General features: G+C 45.2%; 1 protein-coding gene across 3 annotated transcripts in view; it reads right to left on the bottom strand.

Moving 5' to 3' along the window:
- Positions 1-16,475: 16,475 nt before the first annotated feature.
- Positions 16,476-23,044, bottom strand: part of FBN2 (fibrillin 2) — a 271,752-nt gene continuing 265,183 nt past the window's right edge. For all 3 annotated transcript variants that reach the window (XM_075600216.1, XM_075600237.1, XM_075600232.1), the window contains one exon: positions 16,476-18,610. In XM_075600216.1, coding sequence (XP_075456331.1) covers positions 18,239-18,610 — 372 coding nt within the window. In that variant the 3' untranslated portion in view covers positions 16,476-18,238. The remainder of the gene's footprint in view (positions 18,611-23,044) is intronic.

Here is a 23,044-nt window from a genome sequence, read left to right as displayed (position 1 = left end):
GGTCTCTCACTAGTCCTAAGGTCTTGTCTACACCCAGGTGTCCGTGGTCGTCGTGCAGGGACCTTAGGACAGGGTACTGCAGGCTTCTGGGCAGGACTAACTGTCTCGTGTTGGGGTGGTTGTGATAGGGGACAATTCAGTAGAGGAGACCATCCTCCATGTGGAACTTGTCCCATTCCCTCATTATGATAGCGACTGTGTTGGTGGGAGCACGCTTCATCACTGATGGTTTGTTTTTTTTGGATGGCCTGCATATTGCTCTAGCCAAAGAGAAATGGAAGACAAGGCACACGGATTTGAAAATAGAAAATATTTATTTCTGAGCTGGCACCTGTTGCAGCGATCACCAGGAGCCAGTCAGCAAGGATCGCAGCAGAACCAGCCCCTGTCCCCCTGCATTTGGGACCTACAGTTCCAGTAGTCTCTGCAGAGACCAGACAGGTAAGCCAGACTCAGTCGCTTTCTGACACTGACTTACTGTTCCCTGTACCTGTTCCCTGTCCCCCTGACTCAGATGTAACCGGGAGGTGGCCAGAGTTAGGTGCCCAGTTTAGGGATGCGGTGCGATCTGATCCCAGCTTGGAGGGCATGAGACTGCGGGCGTCCGAGTCTAAGCCAAGCAAGGGGTCTGATTACTTCTTGTGGCACTGCGGGCTCCTATAAAGAGAGCAAGGGACCACCGGGTTAGATGAGGTATGGACGGGGAAGAGACAGCTAGTGGTACCCCGGGAATATAGGCAACAGTTGTTGCGGGTAGCCCACTCCATTCCACTAGCGGGGCATCAGGGGGTTGCTAGGACGCGAGCCCGGCTGTTGCAGCGTTACTACTGGCCGGGGGCTTCCAGTGAAGCGGCAGAGTTATGCCGATCCTGTGATGCCTGCCAGTGAGTAGGTAAGGCGGGTGACCGTGTGAAGGCACCCCTGAACCCGTTACCGGTAATAGGGGAACCCTTTCAGTAGGTAGCTATAGACCTCGTGGGACCCCTCATGGTTCCCAGTTGGTCAGGAAAGCGCTACATTCTCACGGTGGTGGATTTTACTACCTGAAGCGGTAGCGCTTGCCAGTATTGATGCTAGGGCAGTAGCTAAAGCTCTGTTAGACTTTTTGCTGGGTTAGGTTTCCCTAGTGAGATCCTAACCGATCAGGGGTCGCAGTTCATGAGTGAATTGCTCCAGTGTCTCTGGGATGCATGCGGGGTGAAGCACCAGCGCACGACCCCTTACCACCTCCAAACCAACGGACTATGTGAGAGGTTCAATGGTACCCTGAAGCAGATGCTGCGAACATTTATAGAGGCAGAGGGAAAAGACTGGGAGATTCACCTGCAGCATTTGCTGTCTGCGTACCGAGAGGTGCCGCAAGAATCCACAGGCTTCTCTCCCTTTGAGCTGCTATATGGTCGCAGGGTACGGGGACCTCTGACCTATTCCATGAGGGATGGGAAGGGGAGACTACCACTACTGATGCGTCTGTGCTTCAGTATGTGATAGATCTCAGAGACCGGTTAGAGATGCTCATGGGGTTGGCACAGGACAACCATAGGGCTGCTCAGACCAAGCAGAAGACTTGGTATGATCAGAATGCCCATAGCAGAGAGTTCATCCAAGGACAGCAGGTACTTGTTCTCAAGCCCATTCGGGAGAACAAATTAATGGCTGCCTGGTCGGGACCGTATCCGGTACTGCAATAAATGAACGAGTGCAACTATGTTGTACAGATAGATGCTGAGACAGGGAGAAATAAGACTTATCACATCAACATGCTGAAGGAGTACATAGCACCGAGTGTGGCGTCGGTGCTGGCCATTTGCAGCCCACCGATGGGGGACCCGGCGAGCAATGTTCTGCCTTATCTCCTGGGGGAGGCTAGGCAGGGAGGTACCATAGAGCAGGTGGAGATAGGGGCTCAGCTGAGTGTCAGGCAGAGCGCAGAAGCTAGGGCTATGCTAGAGAAGTATAGGGCTTTGTTTTCAGACAAGCCAGGGAAGACACACATTGCAGAACACCCAGTGCTGACAGGGGATCTGAGACCTCTGCATAAGCACGCTTATAGAGTGTCAGCAGAGGTGAAGGGCAGTATAGAGAGGGAGGTAGAAGAGATGCTGGCCCTAGGGGTAATTGTACCGTCCCAGAGCCCTTGGGCTTGTCCGATAGTCCTGGTGCCTAAGAAGGACGGAACCACCCAGTTCTGTGTGGACTACCGGCAGCTCAATGCGGGCACGGTGTCAGATGCCTTACCCAGATGAGTTGTTAGATGAACTCGCGGGGGCAAGGTATCTGACGACTATGGATCTCAGTAAAGGGTACTGGCAGATCCCTTTGACCCAGGAGGCTAGAGAGAAGTCTGCATTTATTACCCCAAGTGGCCTCTATGAATTTCTAGTGATGCCATTCGGGATGAAAAATGCACCGGCTACCTTTCAACGCCTGGTCAATCGCTTGCTGGAGGGTATGTAAGGGTTTGCAAGGGCAGACCTGGACGACATTGCTGTCTTTAGTAATTCGTGGGACTCACACTTAGTGCATGTAGCTGCGGTGCTAGCCAGGATTAGGGAAGCGGGACTCATGTTAAAACCCACCAAGTGCTTAGTAGGGATGGCAGAGGTATTGTACCTAGGGCACAGAGTGGGTGGCGGGCATCTTAAGCCAGAACCAGCTAAGGTGGAAGCTATAGTGCAGTAGCCCATTCCCAACCAAGAAGCAAGTCATGGCTTTCCTAGGAACCGCAGGCTACTACAGGAAGTTTGTCCCTCAGTATAGCGCCATTGTCAAACCCCTGACTGACTTGACCCAGAAGCGACAGTCTGTGCTGGTAGTCTGGTCTCCTGCCTTTGAGGTCTCGTTTCAGGCATTAAAGACTGCACTAGCCAGCGCTCCTATACTTGCTGCTCCAGACTATGCAAAAAAGTTCCTGGTGCATACTGATGCCTCAGACTTTGGCATTGGTGCTGTACTCAGCCAAGTGGGGGAGGAGGGCGATGAGCACCCGGTAGTATATCTAAGCCGAAAAACTGCTGCCACCATTGAGAAGGAGTGTCTGGCTATAGTGTGGGCTCTAAAGAAGTTACAGCCTTATTTGTATGGCAGACATTTCACAGTAATAACTGACCACAATCCTTTGAGTTGGTTACAGAGGGTGTCGGGGGAAAATGCTAAACTTTTGCGCTGGAGTCTTGCCTTACAGGAGTGGAACTTCACCATCCAGCACAAGAAGGGAAGTGAGCATGGTAATGCTGATGGCCTTTCCCGCCAGGACTTACTAACTTCAAGAGCTGGCAGGTCAGCCCAGCCACCGGACGGGGTGGTCAGGGCAGTCCCTGCATCTTGAGTGGGGGAGGTGTGACGGGGAGGAAAGGGTTAATACCTGATTTGCCATGCATTACTGTTGTTGCCCTGTCCCCGCCATTTTTATTCCCCATGTGCAGGCCATTCCCTGTCTGCAAGGGTAAAAGACAAGATGCATTGCTTGCCATACCCTCTAACCAACACATGATAGAAGATCTTAAATGTAAGGCAGGAGGTATTTTTTTGTAAGTCTAAGCAGGAATTACTTGGACATCGAGCTGTAATATGGGTGAATGAGCTTCGGTATTTTTATGACCAAGCCTGAAAGGGTTGTAATTATTTTTATGATGGAGCCTCAAAAGGCTCCCACAGATTTAGAGTCCCCCTGTCTAAAAGAGTGTCAATTATGACAAGAACCATAGGCCCATAATGTATACAATACTGGCATACTGATGCACAGCAGATGTCAGGCTAGTGACACCTCTAAGTCAGAGACCAGACACAGTGGCCCCAAGATATATTCAATTACACCATAGTAGTGTTGCCCTCTAGGAGCGTGCTGCAAAGGATTAAAATCGGCCCAACAAATAATGTAAAACAAATATAATCACTGCGCTTCTCCATGTAAAGAGCATGCAGCTAGTGAAGGAAATGGCCATACAAATGTGCAAAACAGAAAGTGAATCCCTGCGCTTCTCCCATAGGGATAGCAATCAATGGGGAATATATATATATGTATGGTGTAAATATCTATAAGAAAAAAGGAGACTTTTGGTATACATCCTTTGATCAAATAATGCCAAGCCTGCTAACCACGTCAAGGTAAGTCTCTTTAGCAGGTCCCTACGCTAAATGCATACTAGTGTTATGTGAAATAAGCCCAGAAGGGGTTAAAATATCAAAGCATATGCTTGTATAACCTAGTGCAATTAAAAACTGGTATATACCAGTACAGATACTCACCTGTAAGTGAAGTGGAATAAGGGGACCTTGCTAGGAGATTATATACCTAGAAGAGGAGGGGCTGGCCTGCCACAAACTGCTTTGAGCAGTATCTGTACTGGTATATACCAGTTTTTAATTGCACTAGGTTATACAAGCATATGCTTTGATATTTTAACCCCTTCTGGGCTTATTTCACATAACACTAGTATGCATTTAGCGTAGGGACCTGCTAAAGAGACTTACCTTGACGTGGTTAGCAGGCTTGGCATTATTTGATCAAAGGATGTATACCAAAAGTCTCCTTTTTTCTTATAGATATTTACACCATACATATATATATATTCCCCATTGATTGCTATCCCTATGGGAGAAGCGCAGGGATTCACTTTCTGTTTTGCACATTTGTATGGCCATTTCCTTCACTAGCTGCATGCTCTTTACATGGAGAAGCGCAGTGATTATATTTGTTTTACATTATTTGTTGGGCCGATTTTAATCCTTTGCAGCACGCTCCTAGAGGGCAACACTACTATGGTGTAATTGAATATATTTAGCCAATCACCTGCAACTGCTTATTGAGCAGTTTGTGGCAGGCCAACCCCTCCTCTTCTAGGTATATAATCTCCTAGCAAGGTCCCCTTATTCCACTTCACTTACAGGTGAGTATCTGTACTGGTATATACCAGTTTTTAATTGCACTAGGTTATACAAGCATATGCTTTGATATTTTAACCCCTTCTGGGCTTATTTCACATAACACTAGTATGCATTTAGCGTAGGGACCTGCTAAAGAGACTTACCTTGACGTGGTTAGCAGGCTTGGCATTATTTGATCAAAGGATGTATACCAAAAGTCTCCTTTTTTCTTATAGATATTTACACCATACATATATATATATTCCCCATTGATTGCTATCCCTATGGGAGAAGCGCAGGGATTCACTTTCTGTTTTGCACAGTGGCCCTAAGAAATGGGTGCAGCCCAGGTATGCTAAGTAGCATGGGCGTCAACCTGACCCATGCGCCCTGCCCACCGGACAGCCCTTTTGACCGTTCTTATGAACTGTGGCTATTCGTGGTTTTTTTTGTTCCCACGAGAGGATTGGATCCACATGTTAAAGATAGCTTTGGCCAGTCTACAACTGTGGCTTCCCAGGTATTTCCCAGTGTGATTCCTGAATTTTAATCCATGATGTAAAGTTGCAAGACTTTGTTCCAGTACAGCAGCAACCAGTCCAGGGGTGAAGGGGTTAATAACCACATAACCACAGGACTTTTAAAACCAAGGCTGCATTTCTTGCACTGGCAAGCAAAAGACAATTTATTTTGTTCCAAGGACAATTTATTTTGTTTCCTGATCCCAGTGAGTGTGGTTTTAAGTGTATTCTGCAGATGTCGTGTGTTTGTCTATTAAGGAAATAAATCACAATTTATTTTGCAACTTGTTCTGTTCAATCAAGTACCCAGAAATATAAATGTGTTGATAAAAGTTGATGTCACCGTGACAGGGTCCTCAAGCATTTAGGGCCCTTTCGGAACAAATTAGAGGCCCCCATTGCCAAACATGTAAATGATTTTCATGAGGGAAATACCAGTGTTCTAAAATGTAATGGTATTGACCATTTCCCAATGGGCTCAAGAAAAGGGGACTGGGACAGAGCTCTACTCAAGAGGGAGTGTAAATGGATTTACACCTTAAAACCCCTCAGCCCTTAGGGTTTAAATGAAGGGTTCATCATTGCACCATTCATTTAAAACAGTCAAGAGCACCTAACTTTATATTGGTGCTTTCATGTGTGCACATATACAGGATGAATATGCAGCAGATCTGCTGTACATATGGCTTTTGCACTGCCCATTTGAACAGTTAATAGCATCTAACCATATCTAGTATATAATGGTGTCTCTATGTGTGCATGTGTCTCAACTATGACAGCCCCTCCTTAAATATAGACGTGTAAAGGTCCAGTCCAGGGTTTTGCTGGAACATCCTTATGTGACTGTTGTAGCCATCTTGGTTCCTGGCAAACCTCTTCCTGAACTTTGTTATTGTCTGCACCTGTTTCAGGGCTTTAAATTGTAGTCAATGACTCCCAACCACTACCCAAGAATAGTATACTATCCCATGTGTTTCTGGCCCCTTGAGTTCTTGCTCCTGAGCCTTCATCCTTACTTCATACTCTGTAACTACTACGGAGCAATTCGCATCCATCTTGTAGCATTCTGGCAGGCTTATACAGCCTGTGCCTGAGTCCAGTTTTGCTACCACTCTGAATGTCCAAGTATTCAGACTCTCACCATGAACTGGTATCTATATATATGCAATCAGCAGGCAGCAAGTCTTGGCCTTTGTGTTCAAGATGCCTGGGATGTTACATGAGTCTCCCTATGATGCATTCTGCAAATCAAGACTTGCAGTACCACTGCTTTCTGTATCAGAGATGGTATTTGCTAAGAGTCAGTCTTGCCTCAAGTCTACTACCCATCTGAGACGTTTCCTCAATAATTCAAAGTTGCCAATATCACTGTGTGAGCCAGGTTCTGAGCACCCAGAGGTCACTCCTGAAGCAGGAAATACTGTAAGGCTTTAATTTCAGGGTTTTTCTGGAACTTGCCCTTACATGGCTTTTGTGGCCATCTTGCTTCCTGGAAAATCTCTTCCTGAATTCGGTAATTGGCTACACCTGTTTCAGGGCTTTAAATTGCAGTCAGTGACTCCCAGCCCCTGCCCGAGCATGATATGCTACCCAATGTTTTCTTGCCCCCCCTTGAGTCCCTGTACTTGTGCAACCTGTGCCTGAGTCTTCCCTGGTGCCGACCCCAGCCTGTGACCTCGACCACCACTCCCCTGGTGCTGCCTGCCTTGACCCCAGCTGTATCCTGACTTTGCATCTTTGCTGCTTATCTTAGAGATCTGGATTAGGACTATGACTACTCTAAAAGGACTCTTTCCCCTGGCACTGGTCGGTGATCATATACCCCCACCTCAGATCTGCGGGTCCGTTTCCTATCGGAGACGAACAATTTTATAGGATGCTAGCTGTCTCAACCTCATGACAGAGACCACTGATTTTGCTACTAGCCCACTCTGAACCTCTCTACGTGTACCCACACACAACCCTCTCTCTCTTACCAACTGCAGTATGATAGGTTCTTTTTTTTAATATCTCTGAACTAGCAGAATATACCTGTATTTCGCATACTCTCAAGTGCTCCAGCACTTTCACTTAGGACGATTCATTCCCCTGTGCTTCTGGATAGGAAGGGGATAATATTCTAATTGAGGTCTTTCCTCCTAGGGTACTTAACAGTGACCAAGACATGGAAGCTCGACCCTTGACAAAATTAACATTGTGAAACATACGTTGGATCGATTAGTAATTGCGTCAGTAGTCTGTGTCGAGCACTAAGAACGGCTTCCCAGTGATGCTCAAGCATCCCGTTCATTACTATACTGAATAAACAGTGACAAAGTAATATTGCTAAAATGAAGATACTGTTGATATATATTTTAAATGGACTGGGGGGGTCTCTGGAGAAGGATTGAAAGTGATGTTCAGTTTCCATTTTGTAAAGTCAGTTATGTCTAGGATCCATTTTGTGAGTAAGAATGCGTCTGGTGTAAATGAGAGATTTCGCTTCTAAGTTGATTTACGACTGTCTAAAGTAACGCCCACATTCCTAGTGAGAGTTGGTACCTGGAACCTATTCATAGCTTTTTGAGGCCAGTTTTAACCAGGTTTAATGAGGTGTAAGATGATTGGTTTAAGAATTAAGGAGTGGTTAGTATAATCTGCCTAGTAACAGTTTTAGACAAAGGAATCAAAAAATCTATAAAGGTTGCTGCCTGGACACTACCTGGCAGAGAGAGTCTTGTAGACTTTTGAATGAGTATTATCATACTATACTATGTATTGAAATAAGCTACTTATTATCAACTGAACCCCGTTTGTCAATTTGGAACATTGACAACAGCTTGCCTTACAGACCTCTTTTCATCAAGCTAAGCCTCATTTGATTTGATTGTTGACTAATTTTAACTACAGTATCAGATTCATTTGTGCTACTCTAAGGTGTTTTGCTACTTTTGTTAGCCAAGATCTCCATAGGGGTGGTGGGTGTGTTGAGTCTCCCTGTGTGAAGGCCATCCACTATTGACCCACATACTTACAATTCTAGCAACCGCTTCGCTGACCCCACAAATATGGCACCAAGCAGAGCGTTTTGTTGTATTTGCGATGGCACAGCAACCATACTCCAGTACGGCTTCTCACAGACACCACTGGGCTTGTGTATTTCCCACAGACCAGAGGTGTAGTCGTGATCCACATATGGGGCTTCTTTCCTTCCTTTGTCACCACTATTGGCTGAGTATAAATGCTGTCCATCCAAGGGGCATCCTGTTACCCCCATTACCAGTCTCCATGGACGCTCTTGCGTTGTTGTCTGTATACAGTAGCAGCCATCTAGACACTAGCTCTTCACGGGGAAGCAGAATAGCTGTACTTTAAAACATTATCCTCTATTAGACACACTCCTGCAGGGGGGGGGGTGGGGGTTATTAGACATCCTTACAGCTAACATTGCTGTATCCCGGCCTCTATCTAGCTAAGTACAACAAGTACAGTATTAACCTTTATTACTCAGCTATCCACCATCGTGTCAGATCGCACACTGGCTACCTGTGGGTTTTTGATTTTTTTTATTATATGTATGGTGTGGTCATTGTATTATTTACCCCCTTCTTCTAATTTTGTTATTAAAAGTTACATTTAATTCCTGTCACCACTACTTCTCACCACTAGCATGGAGTGGACCAAATGAGTGGCTTTCAGTCTCACCTTTGGTTCTGTACTATTCAGGTTGAGCGAAGACACCATCTTTGTTGTACTATTTTAAATTCTAATATTATCAACAATTTAAAAAATAAAAAATAAATCACTGTGTAAGTATTTGAAAATTCTAGAATTTTCTTTAAAAAAAATGAGTGAATGCTCTTAAAACATTTTTAAAATATGCAAAAATTCCCAATTAAAAAAACCCCAAAACAAATTGCCACAATTGGATAATTATCGTCCCATTTGTGACCCTGAATGTTCCAAACAATATGCACCTCCCCCACCACGTGAATATCGTCACACGAATGAAGGCTCGCTGTACTATTTGGCATGATTTGTTTCATCTGTTCTCTTCTAAACGTTTTGTTTGCATCTCATCCACACATTAAACTTTTATGTCTTCGAGCCCTGCAGCTCTTGAAACCATTGCGTTTCCTCTGAGGTTTTTTTTTATTGACAAAATTAATTATGGACAGCTGTGAAAAAGGCATGTGAGGGAGTAACCAAATTCCTAATGTTTCTATTAAACTTATACCTTATGTTCTATAATTATGTCTCATGTAAATGCATAACCGTGCTAGAATCACTGACTGCTTGTTAACCAGATCTTTTAGATTTGTGAGATGTGACTCATTTTAAAAACAAGCAAATAAATCCCCCAGAAAGTAAATCTTCCAACAATATGAAACAATAATAGAAGTTAGATGCAGATTGCCATCATCTCTGATCTACGAGACAATACACATTTCTGTAGTCTCTTGCTGGCCATAAAGAGAAGTCACCATCTGCCCAGTATAAAACACTTCTTCAATGTGAAGTTCACTCTCTATGGCCGCGCTCATACATCACGCTGACATCATGCTGCGTTCGCTGGAAAAATCAAATTGAAGGGACTTCCAGCGATCGTGACCAAGCCTTCGCGCCATTGCGTCGCTCCTACTTTAAGCACATGCAATGTCGTCACTATAAGCGAAGTAGGTGAGAGTTAATTGCTTTTTTGCTTTTTAAAACGATTCACATCTCACAAATCTGAAAGATCTGATTATCAAGCATTATCAGTGATTCTAGAACGGTTATGCTTTCACATGAGACATAATGATGAAACATAAGGTACAGTATAAGTTTAATAGAAGCATTAGGAATTTGGTTTCATATACTATATATATATATATATATATATATATATATATATACACACACAAAAAAGGGGAGAGAAAGCACACCATATACTGTATACAAAACAATTACTGTACCTCACAATTGGCTAGTGCACTCGACAAATAGTCTCCTTCCCTAGTCAATTTTAATTTGGTGAAGTATCTAAATATATATATATATATATATATATATATATATATATATATATATATATATATACAGTGTTCGACAATTATATACATTTACTCGCCCGGGGCGGGTGGATTTAACCCCCAGGCGAGTAAATATTGGCCCAAGCAGCACACATGTGTTTTTTAAATATCCCGCGCTCGCGCTGCTGCTTTTCCCGCGCTCGCGCTGGAGAAAAAAAAAAAAGCCGGAGGCGGGTTCATGTTGTTGGGGGAGATTACCCCGCCTCCGGCTCTCTGAGCAGTGACCTCCCTCCTCAGCGCTACTACTCCTCCCCCTTCCGGCAGTCAGCCCCTTCCACGCCTGTCTGCCTCAGGCCCCTGCAGGGCCATCTGTCGCCCCCCCCTCCCTTCCATCAGGCCATCTGTCGCTCCCCCCCCCCCTCCCTTCCATCGGGCCATCTGTCGCTCCCCCCCCCCTCCCTTCCATCGGGCCATCGGTCGCCCCCCCCCCCTCCCTCCCATCGGGCCATCTGTCGCCCTCTCCTCACTTCCATCGGGCCATCTGTCCCCTCCTCCCTCCCATCGGGCCATCCGCCCCCCCACCCCAATCTCTCCCGGCCTCCATGACCCCGCGTGACAGCTCGGATCAGCCCGTCGTGAGAAGATGGTCTCCTCCTTCACCATCTTCAGCCACTGAGCTGAGGCTGCCGCTGCCCTCATGTCCCGGCCGCATCACTAGCCCCCCCACTCCTCTCTCCCCTGTGTCCGGATCCTTCACTGCCACCCGGTGACCCGTGTGACAGCCGCCGAGGGCGACACCCGGCCTGCCGGTTCCTCGTCTGTCACAGAGACCGGAGACCACAGCGATCCACGGTGAGTAAGGTGTGTGTGTGTGTGTGTGTGTGTGTGTGTGTGTGTGTGTGTGTGTGTGTGTGTGTGTGTGTGTGTGTGTGTGTGTGTGTGTGTGTGTGTGTGTGTGTGTGTGTGTGTGTGTGTGTGTGTGTGTGTGTGTGTGTGTGTGTGTGTGTAGGGGGGAGAGTGTGTGTGTGTGTGTGTAGGGGGGAGAGTGTGTGTGTGTGTGTGTGTGTGTGTGTGTGTGGGGAGGGGGGAGAGAGAGACCACAAGTAGTCAGTCACCCACCCAGTCACCTACCTACCCACCCAGTTAGTCACCTACCTACCCAACCACACACCCACCCACCCAGTCACCTACCTACCCAACCACCCACCCAGTCAGTCAGTCACCCACCCAACAAGTCAGTCACCTACCCACCCACCCAACAAGTCAGTCACCTACCCACCCACCCAACAAGTCAGTCACCTACCCAGTCTGTCAGTCAGTCAGTCACCTACCCAGTCAGTCAGTCACCTACCCAGTCAGTCAGTCACCTACCCAGTCAGTCAGTCACCTACCCAGTCAGTCACCTACCCAGTCAGTCAGTCAGTCACCTACCCAGTCAGTCAGTCAAGTCAAGTCAGTCACCTACCCAGTCAGTCTCCCTCTCTCCCCCACTCTCTCCCTCTCTCCCCCACTCTCTCCCTCTTTCCCCCACTCTCTCCCTCTCTCTCCCTCTCTCCCCCACTCTCTCCCTCTCTCCCCCACTCTCTCCCTCACTCTCTCCCTCACTCTCTCCCTCTCCCCCACACTCTCTCCCTCTCTCCCCCACACTCTCTCCCTCTCCCCCCCACACTCTCCCCCACTCTCTCCCTCTCCCCCCCTCTCTCCCTCTCCCCCCTCTCTCCCCCCCTCTCTCCCCACTCTATCTCTCTCCCCCACACTCTCCCTCTCTCCCCCACTCTCTCCCTCTCTCCCCCACTCTCTCCCTCTCCCCCCACACTCTCTCCCTCTCCCCCCCACTCTCTCCCTCTCTACCTCTCTCCCTCTCTCCCCCACTCTCTCCCTCTCCCCCTCTCTCCCCCACACTCTCCCTCTCCCACTCTCTCCCCCACTCTCTCTCTCTCTCCCCCACACTCTCTCCCTCTCTCCCCCACTCTCTCCCTCTCTCCCCCACTCTCTCCCTCTCCCCCCCACACTCCCACCCTCTCTCCCCCACTCTCTCCCTCTCTCCCCCACTCTCTCCCTTTCCCCCCCTCTCTCCCCCACACTCTCCCTCTCCCACTCTCTCCCCCACTCTCTCTCTCTCCCCCACACTCTCTCCCTCTCTCCCCCACTCTCTCCCCCACTCTCTCCCCCACTTTCTCCCCCACTCTCTCCCCCACTTTCTCCCCCACTCTCTCCCTCTCCCCCACACTCTCTCCCTCTCCCCCCCACACTCTCCCTCTCCCCATCTCTCCCCCAGTCTCTCCCTCTCTCCCCCACTCTCTCCCTCCCTCTCCCCCCCACTCTCTCCCCCACACTCTCCCTCCCCCACTCTCTCTCTCTCGCCCCCACACTCTGGATCTGGATATCTTATTTACCCTATATATCTTAACTGCCCTATACTACACCGAAATAACCTATACTGCTGTCTTCCAGATCTGACTCAAGCTTCACACAGAAGACATCAGAAGACAGGTAGGGAACACATCCCCTCCAATGTATAACATTGCGGGAATGAGGTACCTGGACATTGAGGGACTGCGGATCAGGTAAGATCCCAGGCGGGATTGCTACTTCAGATATTGTGAAGTGGGGACGTCCAGACACTGGTTATGGGGTTCAGGAAACTAGTCATTCACACCTGGCTTTTATTTCTAGATCCGACATTTACACAAACACACACACACACACACGTAACAAGGACTAATTGTAGTATAATGTAATACAATAAATACATTTATGTCAAAAACGAATGTTGTTATGACTAGGAATTTATTAAATGTATTTTATTTATATATTTTATTTTAAAGCGGGGTTGGAGGCGGGACTAGGGTTGGGGGCGGGACTAGGGGCGGAGTTGGGGGCGGGACTAGGTGGCGAGTAGATTTTTTGGTTGGGCGAGTAGATTTTTGGGTGATTTGTCGAACACTGTTCCTACAAGTGACATACTTATTCTGCTGGTATTAACCATATACACTGTATGTTCATGTAGATGTGGGACGCTTCGAGACTGTCATTAATATTTTGATTAGTCCATTTTTTGGTGTATAGTGTGTATAACTTAGCTTTGTATAGGTGCCTGAGAACCCATTAACCTGCTGTGACATTTTGATTTACCCTAGTGTTTTCTGAGTCACTATCCTTTTCATGCTTATGGTTGACGATTTTAACCGTTCCATAGTGTTGTTCACTTGTATTTAAGGGTAGCACCCGTGACAGGGGTCCATGTCTATTTTTTAAGTGTTTTTAATCATTTACTGTTTATCTATCCCTTTTTGCACTGTGTCAAATTAAATAAACTAAATACATCAATTGCATACCTGAGTGCTCCCTTACGGGTTACTTTTTCTCTTTTTCACTCATATTACCCACAACCCGTGAGCACCGCCAAACCTTACTTATGAAAAGTTAATAATTTATTTTCTTTGGCTTATGGTGGCGTGAATTTTGCATAAGTAGATGCGAGGTTTTTCTTTCCCACCCCTCCCCCCGCCTTTCCCCCATTTTTTGGAATATATATATATATATATATATATATATATACAGTGTTCGACAAACCTATACATTTGCTCGCCCCGGGCGAGTGGATTTAACCCCCGGGCGAGTAAATATTGGCCCAAGCAGCACACGTTTGGTACTAGGTGGCGAGTAGATTTTTTTGTGTGGCGAGTAGATTTTTTGGTGATTTGTCACCCGGGGCGAGCAAATGTATAGGTTTGTCGAACACTGTATATATATATATATATATATAATCCACAGAAGCAGCCGGCTCTCCACTTGCAAGTAGAAAAAATTGGGTGCTTGTCCCATAAAGCAATAATAAGGGACATAAAAAAAGACACATAAACGGTTTTCAATACAAAACCTTGTGATGAAACTTACCAGAGTGCTGTCTCCTGATCTCGTGCTTCAAACGGTATCGTATGGTTTATATATATATATATGAAGTAAAAGTATAAGGTGCGCAAAACTGATTTAAAATAGTGTTGCAATGATGTCTATGAGTGCTGCCACAATGTAATAGATGTACACCACCCCAAAAAAAATACAAAGTACAAAAGGCGCAAACCAGAGACACAGGTGCATGGATATACAACACCTGAAGGATAAATACGTGAACAAGTCCTATATTTGAATTCCACAACGAGATAAACCTATAGATGAAAAAGATACCAATATGGTGAAGTACGTTTATGATTAAAATTATTGCGCTAGCAACAGAGGCTACTTACAATGTAGCAGAAATAACAGGCACATCTGTAAAATGTTTTCAGATCGCTGCATCAAAGGGGCTGATAATCTCAGGAACCGCTCACCCCGTCTGTGTGCTCAGACGCAGAAGCTTCACTGCTCAGCTGTAATCAGCAGTTGCGCGGGTCCTCTGATGGTGACGTCACTCCCCTAAACGGGAATACCGCTGGCTCCGTTCACTCGGTGAGATTAGCCACAGGGTTCAATTTCAAAATTAATATAACAGTCCCAATAGCCTTTAAATAAACTTTGCAGCAAATAGAAAGACAGTTAAAAGTCCTGAATATAACAGAAAATAGGGAGATCTACTGAGACCCTCACCCTACTAGTTTCGTCTAAGTTCAGACTTCTTCTGGGGCATGCCATTATCACCCAGCACACAACACTTCTACTGCAGCAGGGTATTCTGGGAAATGACATGCAAATGAGCACTCAGTGCCACCTTTTGCTTCAAAACCATAAACATGGTTCCCTATAGGCTTAAGCTTGCTGCATGGTCACAGCTTTGAGCACAGCCAGGGTTAAGATGCATAGCCAGCAAACCCACCCAAAAACAGCCCCTTTAAGCAGTAACACCTACCATATTTTTGGCTGTAGTGGGGGTAATTGCTTAGTGTGTTTAAAGACAATGTTGTTAAACGTTACATTTTCATTGTAATCAAATGGTTTTAAATGGTTTTAAAATGTATGGCAAATTATCCTATCACTAAAAGACATTGTATAGTCATTATCTTATCAAGGCTCTGGAATTGCAATTTTATCCTAAATTTTTCTTGCCAGGAAAAGCTGGCAAGAAGGCAGCGAGAGAGGGACTTAGAAAAAAAAAAAAAAAAGGCATATTTCCTGCATCGGATTGATGCCTGGAGTCTCCGGAGCTGATACACATTAATACCAGCACCGGAGAACCCCGGCATTAATCCGATGCATGAAAAATGCATTTACATGCAGCTTCATTACCTTATAGGTTAAACGTTAAATGCCAGGGAAGCGCATGAGGCCTCTGTATGTCACTTACTTTGTCCCCGACGGCTTAAGGCAACGCGTCGCCATGACAACGCAGAGTCAAATGACACAGTGTTGCCATGGCAATGTGACATCACATGAAGTTGTGACGTCAAATGACGACGCCGATGCCAGAGAAAAGGTAAGTCGGGGGCGGGGGCGAGCAGGCAGGGGGGCTCAAACAAAAAAGTTTGCGCACCCCTGCTCTAATACACTACAAGTGCATTGGTCATTTTAGGCTATTCCAAAAAATAGCTAAAAAATAACTCCATGATAATCAGGGCCTGGATGTGAGCAAGGGCAGCTTTTGGAAGGTGCTAAATATCGTAATGCTATTATCGTTCGCTAATATGAACGGAAGTCTGAGGATATCAATACGTAAAAAATAGATAACGTCACACTAAAAATGTAATGACCTTCTGAGGATCTACTCCGTAGCTCTTTAAGAACCCTTGGATGCATGCCAATGGAGGCCAGGTGAGTTATTTACTTTAATTTTATAAAGCCGCCCATGTACTTCAATAACAGTTACCCCTAGATTGTGTGCAATGCCCTGCATCATCCCCCTGCATTGTCCACTGGGTCAAAGACAGATGTTAAATCTAATATCAATACTTCTACCATCAAATATTCACTTTCACCCTTCTGTGTTGCTAGAAATTGGTTAAAGTATTTTTCTTTTTGTGAATATGGGTCTCATAATATAGTTATACTTAGATTTGATAGCCCAGCTTGCATGGATTTCTCACAATTTTGGGTTCTGTAAGCAGTCCACATAATAATAAACTTTAACATTTGATATGATCTAGAATGAAGGGACAAAATGTACCCCAAAATAAGCTTTATTGTAAGAAACGGATGTCAACCAGATACACACCAAACTATAAAAAAAAAAAAACACAAATGCTTTACACATTAACATTTGTCAAACATGAACACAGTTTTGTTTTCTAAATGAAATAAACAAAAAATGATGTTCTTAGTCTGTAATAGTCTTTGGTCTACACAGGTGTGTTATAGAAAGTCTCCATAAGTGACTGAGGTGTTTCTCATATGAGGTTCCACTTTAATATAACTAGTTACAGGCACCAGTTGTCCAAAAAAAATGCAGTATTGGTATACCCTTTCTTAATGAAAAGGCACAGTATTTAACATAAAAAAAACAACGTAACTTAACTCCAATAAGTTGTGGAAAAACTTTTAAACAAAATTATTAGTTGAGGCATACTGTGTAATACTAAATTAATAGTGAAAAATGTCTACAAAAAAAATCATATACACACACAGTTTCCCTGCCTGCACAGATTGCATGATTTGCGTGCATAACTAGCAGCTCATAGTGAATTCACCATTTGTTAAAACCATCCAAAACAGTCTGATGCATTGGAAATCACCGTCAACGAAGGGAGCTGCTTACAGTAATAGAACATTGTAAAGCACCATTTTTCTTACGGGAATTATGTGCTGTACAGTACAACTACTTTGACGAGGAATTACTGTACATCTTAAATTGCAATGCTAAGGTTGCGTGAAGCAGTCATGGTATTTTGCAACAGCAGCTGAACATAATTGTGTCATGTTACACAACTACTGTTAAAAAAAAAAATGGCCAGTGTCTGATTTAATTGTGTGGACTTCCACTAATTGCTCTTCTGATGTTTTTAAAACATTCAGGTTTTGCAAATATTTGATAGGGTTGAGACACTTGTTTTCTTAGCTGCTATCATTGTATATATCCTTTTACAGTAACCAAGGTAAACAAACCAGTGCAGTTCATAGTTTTGTTGTTTACAAAATGAATAAGTTGAAATGTCTCACATTATACAACTAGATAAAAACCAAACAAGGCTCCCTCCTTGTTTAAATATTTTGCTATGCACTCCATATATTACTGCAACAAATAAATAAACATTTACATTTCATAGGGGACTATAGCAAAATACCCTATAGTGTTGCAAACTGCTAACAAAAAAGGTCCCAGTAGGTGGAATTTGTCGATGTACTAATGCTATTGGGGATTAAGGCTTTCATTTGGATTGATTGGGTGCACAGCAGTAGGAACAATGATTTCTTCATTGCAACCACTGTGGAAGAGTATCAATATGATAGGACTTTGAGATTACACAAACCCAATGTTGCGAGGGTTCATTTAATTTTTTTAAAGGAACAAACGCCATGTCGCAGTCAGAATTGAAAACTCCCTGAGTTGTTATCTACCACTCGGAGTCGGCAATAGTGACTGCCACTGAGTTGCATCTTCTACTTTCATTTGGTACTAGGTTTTTAATCCCACCAATTGTGTTTATTTACCATTACAAACTGGATGTTGTCTCTCAACATTGCATTTCTACCGGATTTAAATTGTGGCTAGATGTAACAGTAACCATGGCTGACATATCCTTCAAAAACTTGACCATGGCTGTGTCTAAGTTATCCCTCCTGCAAAGGTCATTGTGCAGGACAGATACAAACAAGAGGTTCTTTAACAATAGTCACTGACTCCATAAAGCTTTGGAAAAGAAGACATGCTCAGGTGGATAAATAAGGGGATGGACGTGAAAGAAGATCTGGTCTGAGTTTGATTTTCTCTTAAGAGAGCTCAATTTGTAGCCTGATATTGAGAGTTTCCCCAAGCTCCCCTAGGAGGTAGTTATCATCATTTTTCTCTTCCAGTTTAATTAAGTCAGTTTTTCTGTAAAGGGGAATGCTGGAAATATCCATTGTGTAAGTTCCTGGCATAAGCTTTTTTTGAGCCACATGGAGGTAGCTGAGTCCATCCCTCTGGTTAATGCGGAAGATGCTGTCATTGCCTTGTGAGATAACATAGCGCACATGGTTATTAAGGGGCTGAATTGCTGGGATAAGTTGCAGTATGTGCTTCTTGATGCTCAGCTGAGAAATGTTGAACTTCATTTTGAGTGGCACGTCCGTATCAAGGCTCTGCAAGCTTATCTCCTCATTCTGCACAGAAAACAAGAAATGTATTAATCCACATAGTCTTCATACATGATCAGACAAATATACACTTATGCAAGTTCTTTGGGGCAGGGACTCCTTGTCATAATGTTGCTTTCATGTTTGAAGCGCTTATTCCCATTATGTGTTATATTATTATATCACGTGTATTACTGATATGAAGCACTATGTTCATGTAAGGCGCACTACATAAATGAAGATCTACAGTACATAATACAGTGTTTATAATGCATAGTACAGTAGATGATAACAAAACCTTGGTCATTCAAACACTGACAGAAAGTGTTTAACATTAAGTGGGTCACAAGACACTGAAATACTACAAAAGTTATGAAATGCAACTGAGTCATGTAGGTGCCTATTGCCAACAAGAAAAATACAGTAAGTTGGCAGTGATGATTGATAATGCAATTACTTGAGAAGTGTAAAATGTGAAACTTTTAAAATTTCACTTTAAATTTCAAACACCATAAACTGAAAACAATATCACAATATTTTTTTTAATTTGATTTCATTATTGCAAAAAAACAAATTCCATTTCAGAAAAAGTGAAGATTCAGGAGTGGATTGTACTTACGTGCCAGCTCGGACAAATCCTCGAAGAGCGGCCCTTCTCCTGCAGTTTCACGGCATCATGTAACATGGTCTTGTCATGGCAACGTGTCACCATGAGACGTCCCCTGCATCATTTGACGTTGGGACATTATGACAATGCAATGCTGCAGGAGAAGGGCCGCACTTGAGAAGGTAAGACCCCCTCTGACCAGTCACCCCACTCTCACCACACACACAAACTCGTTCATGTTTCCCTTCTCACCTTGCTTCTATCCCACATGATTCACTCCTCTCCAGCATCTCCCCTGCATGCTCTCCTCATCATGATCTCCTCATCATGCTCTTCCCAACCTCTCATGCTCTTTTCCCACCTGCCTCTCACTCTCCCCCTCTCCCACCATCTTCCCTCTTTTACTCTGCCTCTCCTCTCGCTCTTCCCCTTCCCCCCTCGTCTTTGTCACTCTCCCACTCTTCTTTCTCTCCCCTTTACTTTACCCCATCTTCTCTCTCTCTCACTCACTCCACCCCCCCACCCCCGGGCCCTACCTGTGGTGTCGGGCATGCAAGCCCCTGCCCGTTGGCAGATAGGGCCCACAGTTCTGGTGGGGAATAACTTCCCTGTTAGGACTGCTGGGGTGTGGGGGGTATGGACAGACCTGGGGGGTGGGGGAAGGTAGAGTGGAGCGAAGAACACTGTACCCCCTGCTAAAATAAGTTCCCGGAACACTATTCCAGCACGTTCCTGGTCCACTCTAGCCCTGATGAATCCTCTTCCTAATGCTGAAGAAGATTTAAGTTACCCAAATGATAATGTATAATGTATAATTTTCTCCAATGTTTTAGAAAAAAAAATAAATATATATATATAGTGAATAAATGAGAACAAGGCACTCCGTCAGGTAAATCAAGGAGAGTGCAAATCCTGTATGAACAAAATAGGCAATACGATACCGTATGAGCGAATATTTGTATTTAGTGAGACATCATATCCAAGATATGATGTCTCACTAAATACAAATCTTTTTTGACTACCTCGTGGAATGCTGCCTCTGATATTCGCTCATACGGTATCGTATTGCCTATATATATACAGTATATATATATATATATATATATATATATATATATATATATATATAAAAACACACACAGGGCAAATTATACAAAAACGTCACTCGGTCAAATAAAAAGGCACTCGCCAATCATCCCCCGCCCCCCCCTCCCCCCGCAGAAAAAATAAATATGTCAGTCAGTCTGATTTTGCCTCTGTTTCGCTCCCCCCTGCCCTACTTACCTGGCTTAGGTGGACGGCGGCGGCAGGACTGAATCAAGACTGGAGCGGATGACGAAGCTGGCAGCGGGAAAAGATGGTCAGCAGGAGGCATTAAATGGCAAAGGCGGGCGGCGGCAGAAGCAATAGGAGTTTATTCAGAAACCATGTGAGCAGCAGGAGAAAATCCGGGTAGAGTAGTGACTTTACTGAAGACTTCCAGGTCGGACCGCAGCCGTCTTTTCCCCTGCTGCTCGCATGGATAAGAATACTCTCATGCTGCAACCAACGCCTGTCTTTTTTCATTAAACACCTCCTGCTGACATGGTGATCATCTTCTCCCGCCACCAGCTTCTTCTTCTACTCTAGTCTTGAGTCAGTCCTGCCGCCACCTCACAAAATCCACTCGCCCCATGCGAGCGGGCAAATGGATTTGTTGAGCACTGAGCACTGTGTATATATGTATGTGTGTGTGTGTGTGCGTGTGTGTGCGTGTGTATTTATATATATATATATATATATATATTTAGTGACGTCTCAGTCCCAGCGTCAGATATTTTGTCCAGATCTAAGGCAGGTAACACTGTACTTTCCAAGCAGGGGTTTAGTTACAGTATACAAAGCAGATACAGGGTTAACGCATAACACAAAACAGAAACAAAAGACCTAACTCCTTCCAGAAGTACTGACTAATACTGCTTAGTCCCTAACTAATCGTGGGAGAACTAAACTCTTTCCCCACTTTACCCAGTGTACCTGCAGCAGGTCTCCATTCAGTCTCTCACAGGGCTGTCTGTGAGTGCCTTCAGATCAGTCTAGCAGCAGCGTCTCTCACCCTCTCTGTATAACTCTCAACAGTGTGTGTCTGGCAGCATGGGGGGGAATCTCTGTATCACTTCCTGACTATACAGGCTAGGCTAATTAGCTCATTAACTCACAGCTGAACAGACTTTTCCAGAATGATTAACTCTACGAGAGCTGAAAAGTCCCACAACGTCCCCATTCTAGCCCTTAGAGGCAGTGACGGCATCACATATCCCTCCCCCCAGCGAAACACTGTCCTGTGAGCGGCCCGTGCACTATCCCGTGCACCAACCTCTTTGTCAGACATGTCTGACATTCACCTCTTCTTAAAGGTTTTCTTCATAAGACCTCATGCTGAGCAGTAATAGAGTCCAGCGTAGTGTCCCACTCAGTCTTCATAGCTTTGAGCTCTTCGCCTAGGTCACGCTGTTGTTTCTCTGCCTTCTTGCGGCCAGCACGCTCAAACTCCAGGTCCTTCCTCAGGTCTTGAAGCTGTCATTCTATACTTCTTTTCTGGCTCATGGCAGCTGCCAATTCAATTCCTCTCAGGGCCTTCATCTCTTCCCGGTGCTTGCTCTGGGTTTGTGTCAGCGCATCCTTCAGATTTTGGATCTCTGTAGTTTTTGTCGCTAGGATTGCTGCTGCTTCTGTTTTCCATGCCTCTTTCTCCTGGGTGTACTGATTTTTGGTGACGGAGCAGGCTCTCTGCTTCTCCAGCTCTTTCTCCAGCTTGAGGTTGTCCTCCTTTATAGCTGTGAGTTGCTGGGACGTGTGTTCAGTTATCCGGCATTAGCTCTAGAAGCCTTCTATCCAACTTCAGTTTTTCAGATTCCAAGGTTTGGACATTTTTAGTTTTTTCGTATTCTGCTTCCAGTGATACTTGGGTAAGGCTCAGGGTGGCCTTCAGCTCATCATGCTGCTCGGTGGGGACCCACTGGGTACTCAGTCGCTCCTGTAGCACTTGCTGCTTTACTTTACCCAGCTCTGTTTTTAACGTGCAGACCTCTTGCTGAGAAACTTCTAGCTGGCCGATGAGGCGTTGAACGTCTTGTTGGGACGCCTCATAGAACCGTTTCCAGTCAACACTCTTTTGGTCTGACTCACTTGGATTTCTGCTTATGGCGGTATCGGTAGCCTTTGTCGTACCAAGGCTAGAAATCACTCCTGTGACAATTGTGCCAAGCGCTCTGTGTTGTAGTCCACCTCTGGTCTTTTCTGATGCCACGGGGTAAGCTTTCCCTGCAGCTTCTGTTGCACACGGAGGTTGTCCTTTACGCGGGGCCACATAGGAGTCCTCGTCGTCCTCTTCTGAACTGCAAGAACTGTGCTGAACTGTAGAAACCCAGCGCGAACCATGCCCCACAGAAAAGTTACATTCCATTGGTTCCGCGTTCCGAGGGCAAACTGCGGCCACATGTCCAAGTTCATGGCATCTGTAGCACTCTATATACAGTACCTTCCAAAACTGGGTCGGTGTTTTGTCTCCAGTCTACTGGGAACAACGAGACCAGAGTCCTTCCTAGGTGCTGTGGGACTTCCTACTCCTTTACGCAAGTCAATGAGTCCTTGGGGATTCCTATTCGGATGAACAGTTTTATCGGACCTCCTGGAGCGCAGGAAGCGAGAACCGGAGCACTCATCTGGACTTGAACTCTTGGACATCTCCTCGGCAGTCAAGTAACATTCGACTAAAGCGACCAACTGTTCGGCGTCTTTGTGGTCACTCTGGCTCACCCACTTCTGGTGCGGGGGAGACCCCTCAGGAACCGGTCTATAACGACTCTTTCGAC

This window comes from Ascaphus truei, chromosome 1, assembly GCF_040206685.1.
Source record: "Ascaphus truei isolate aAscTru1 chromosome 1, aAscTru1.hap1, whole genome shotgun sequence".
Lineage (NCBI taxonomy): Eukaryota > Metazoa > Chordata > Amphibia > Anura > Ascaphidae > Ascaphus > Ascaphus truei.
Note: the sequence above shows the minus strand (reverse complement) of the source record. Positions and strands in the feature narration are given on the sequence as shown.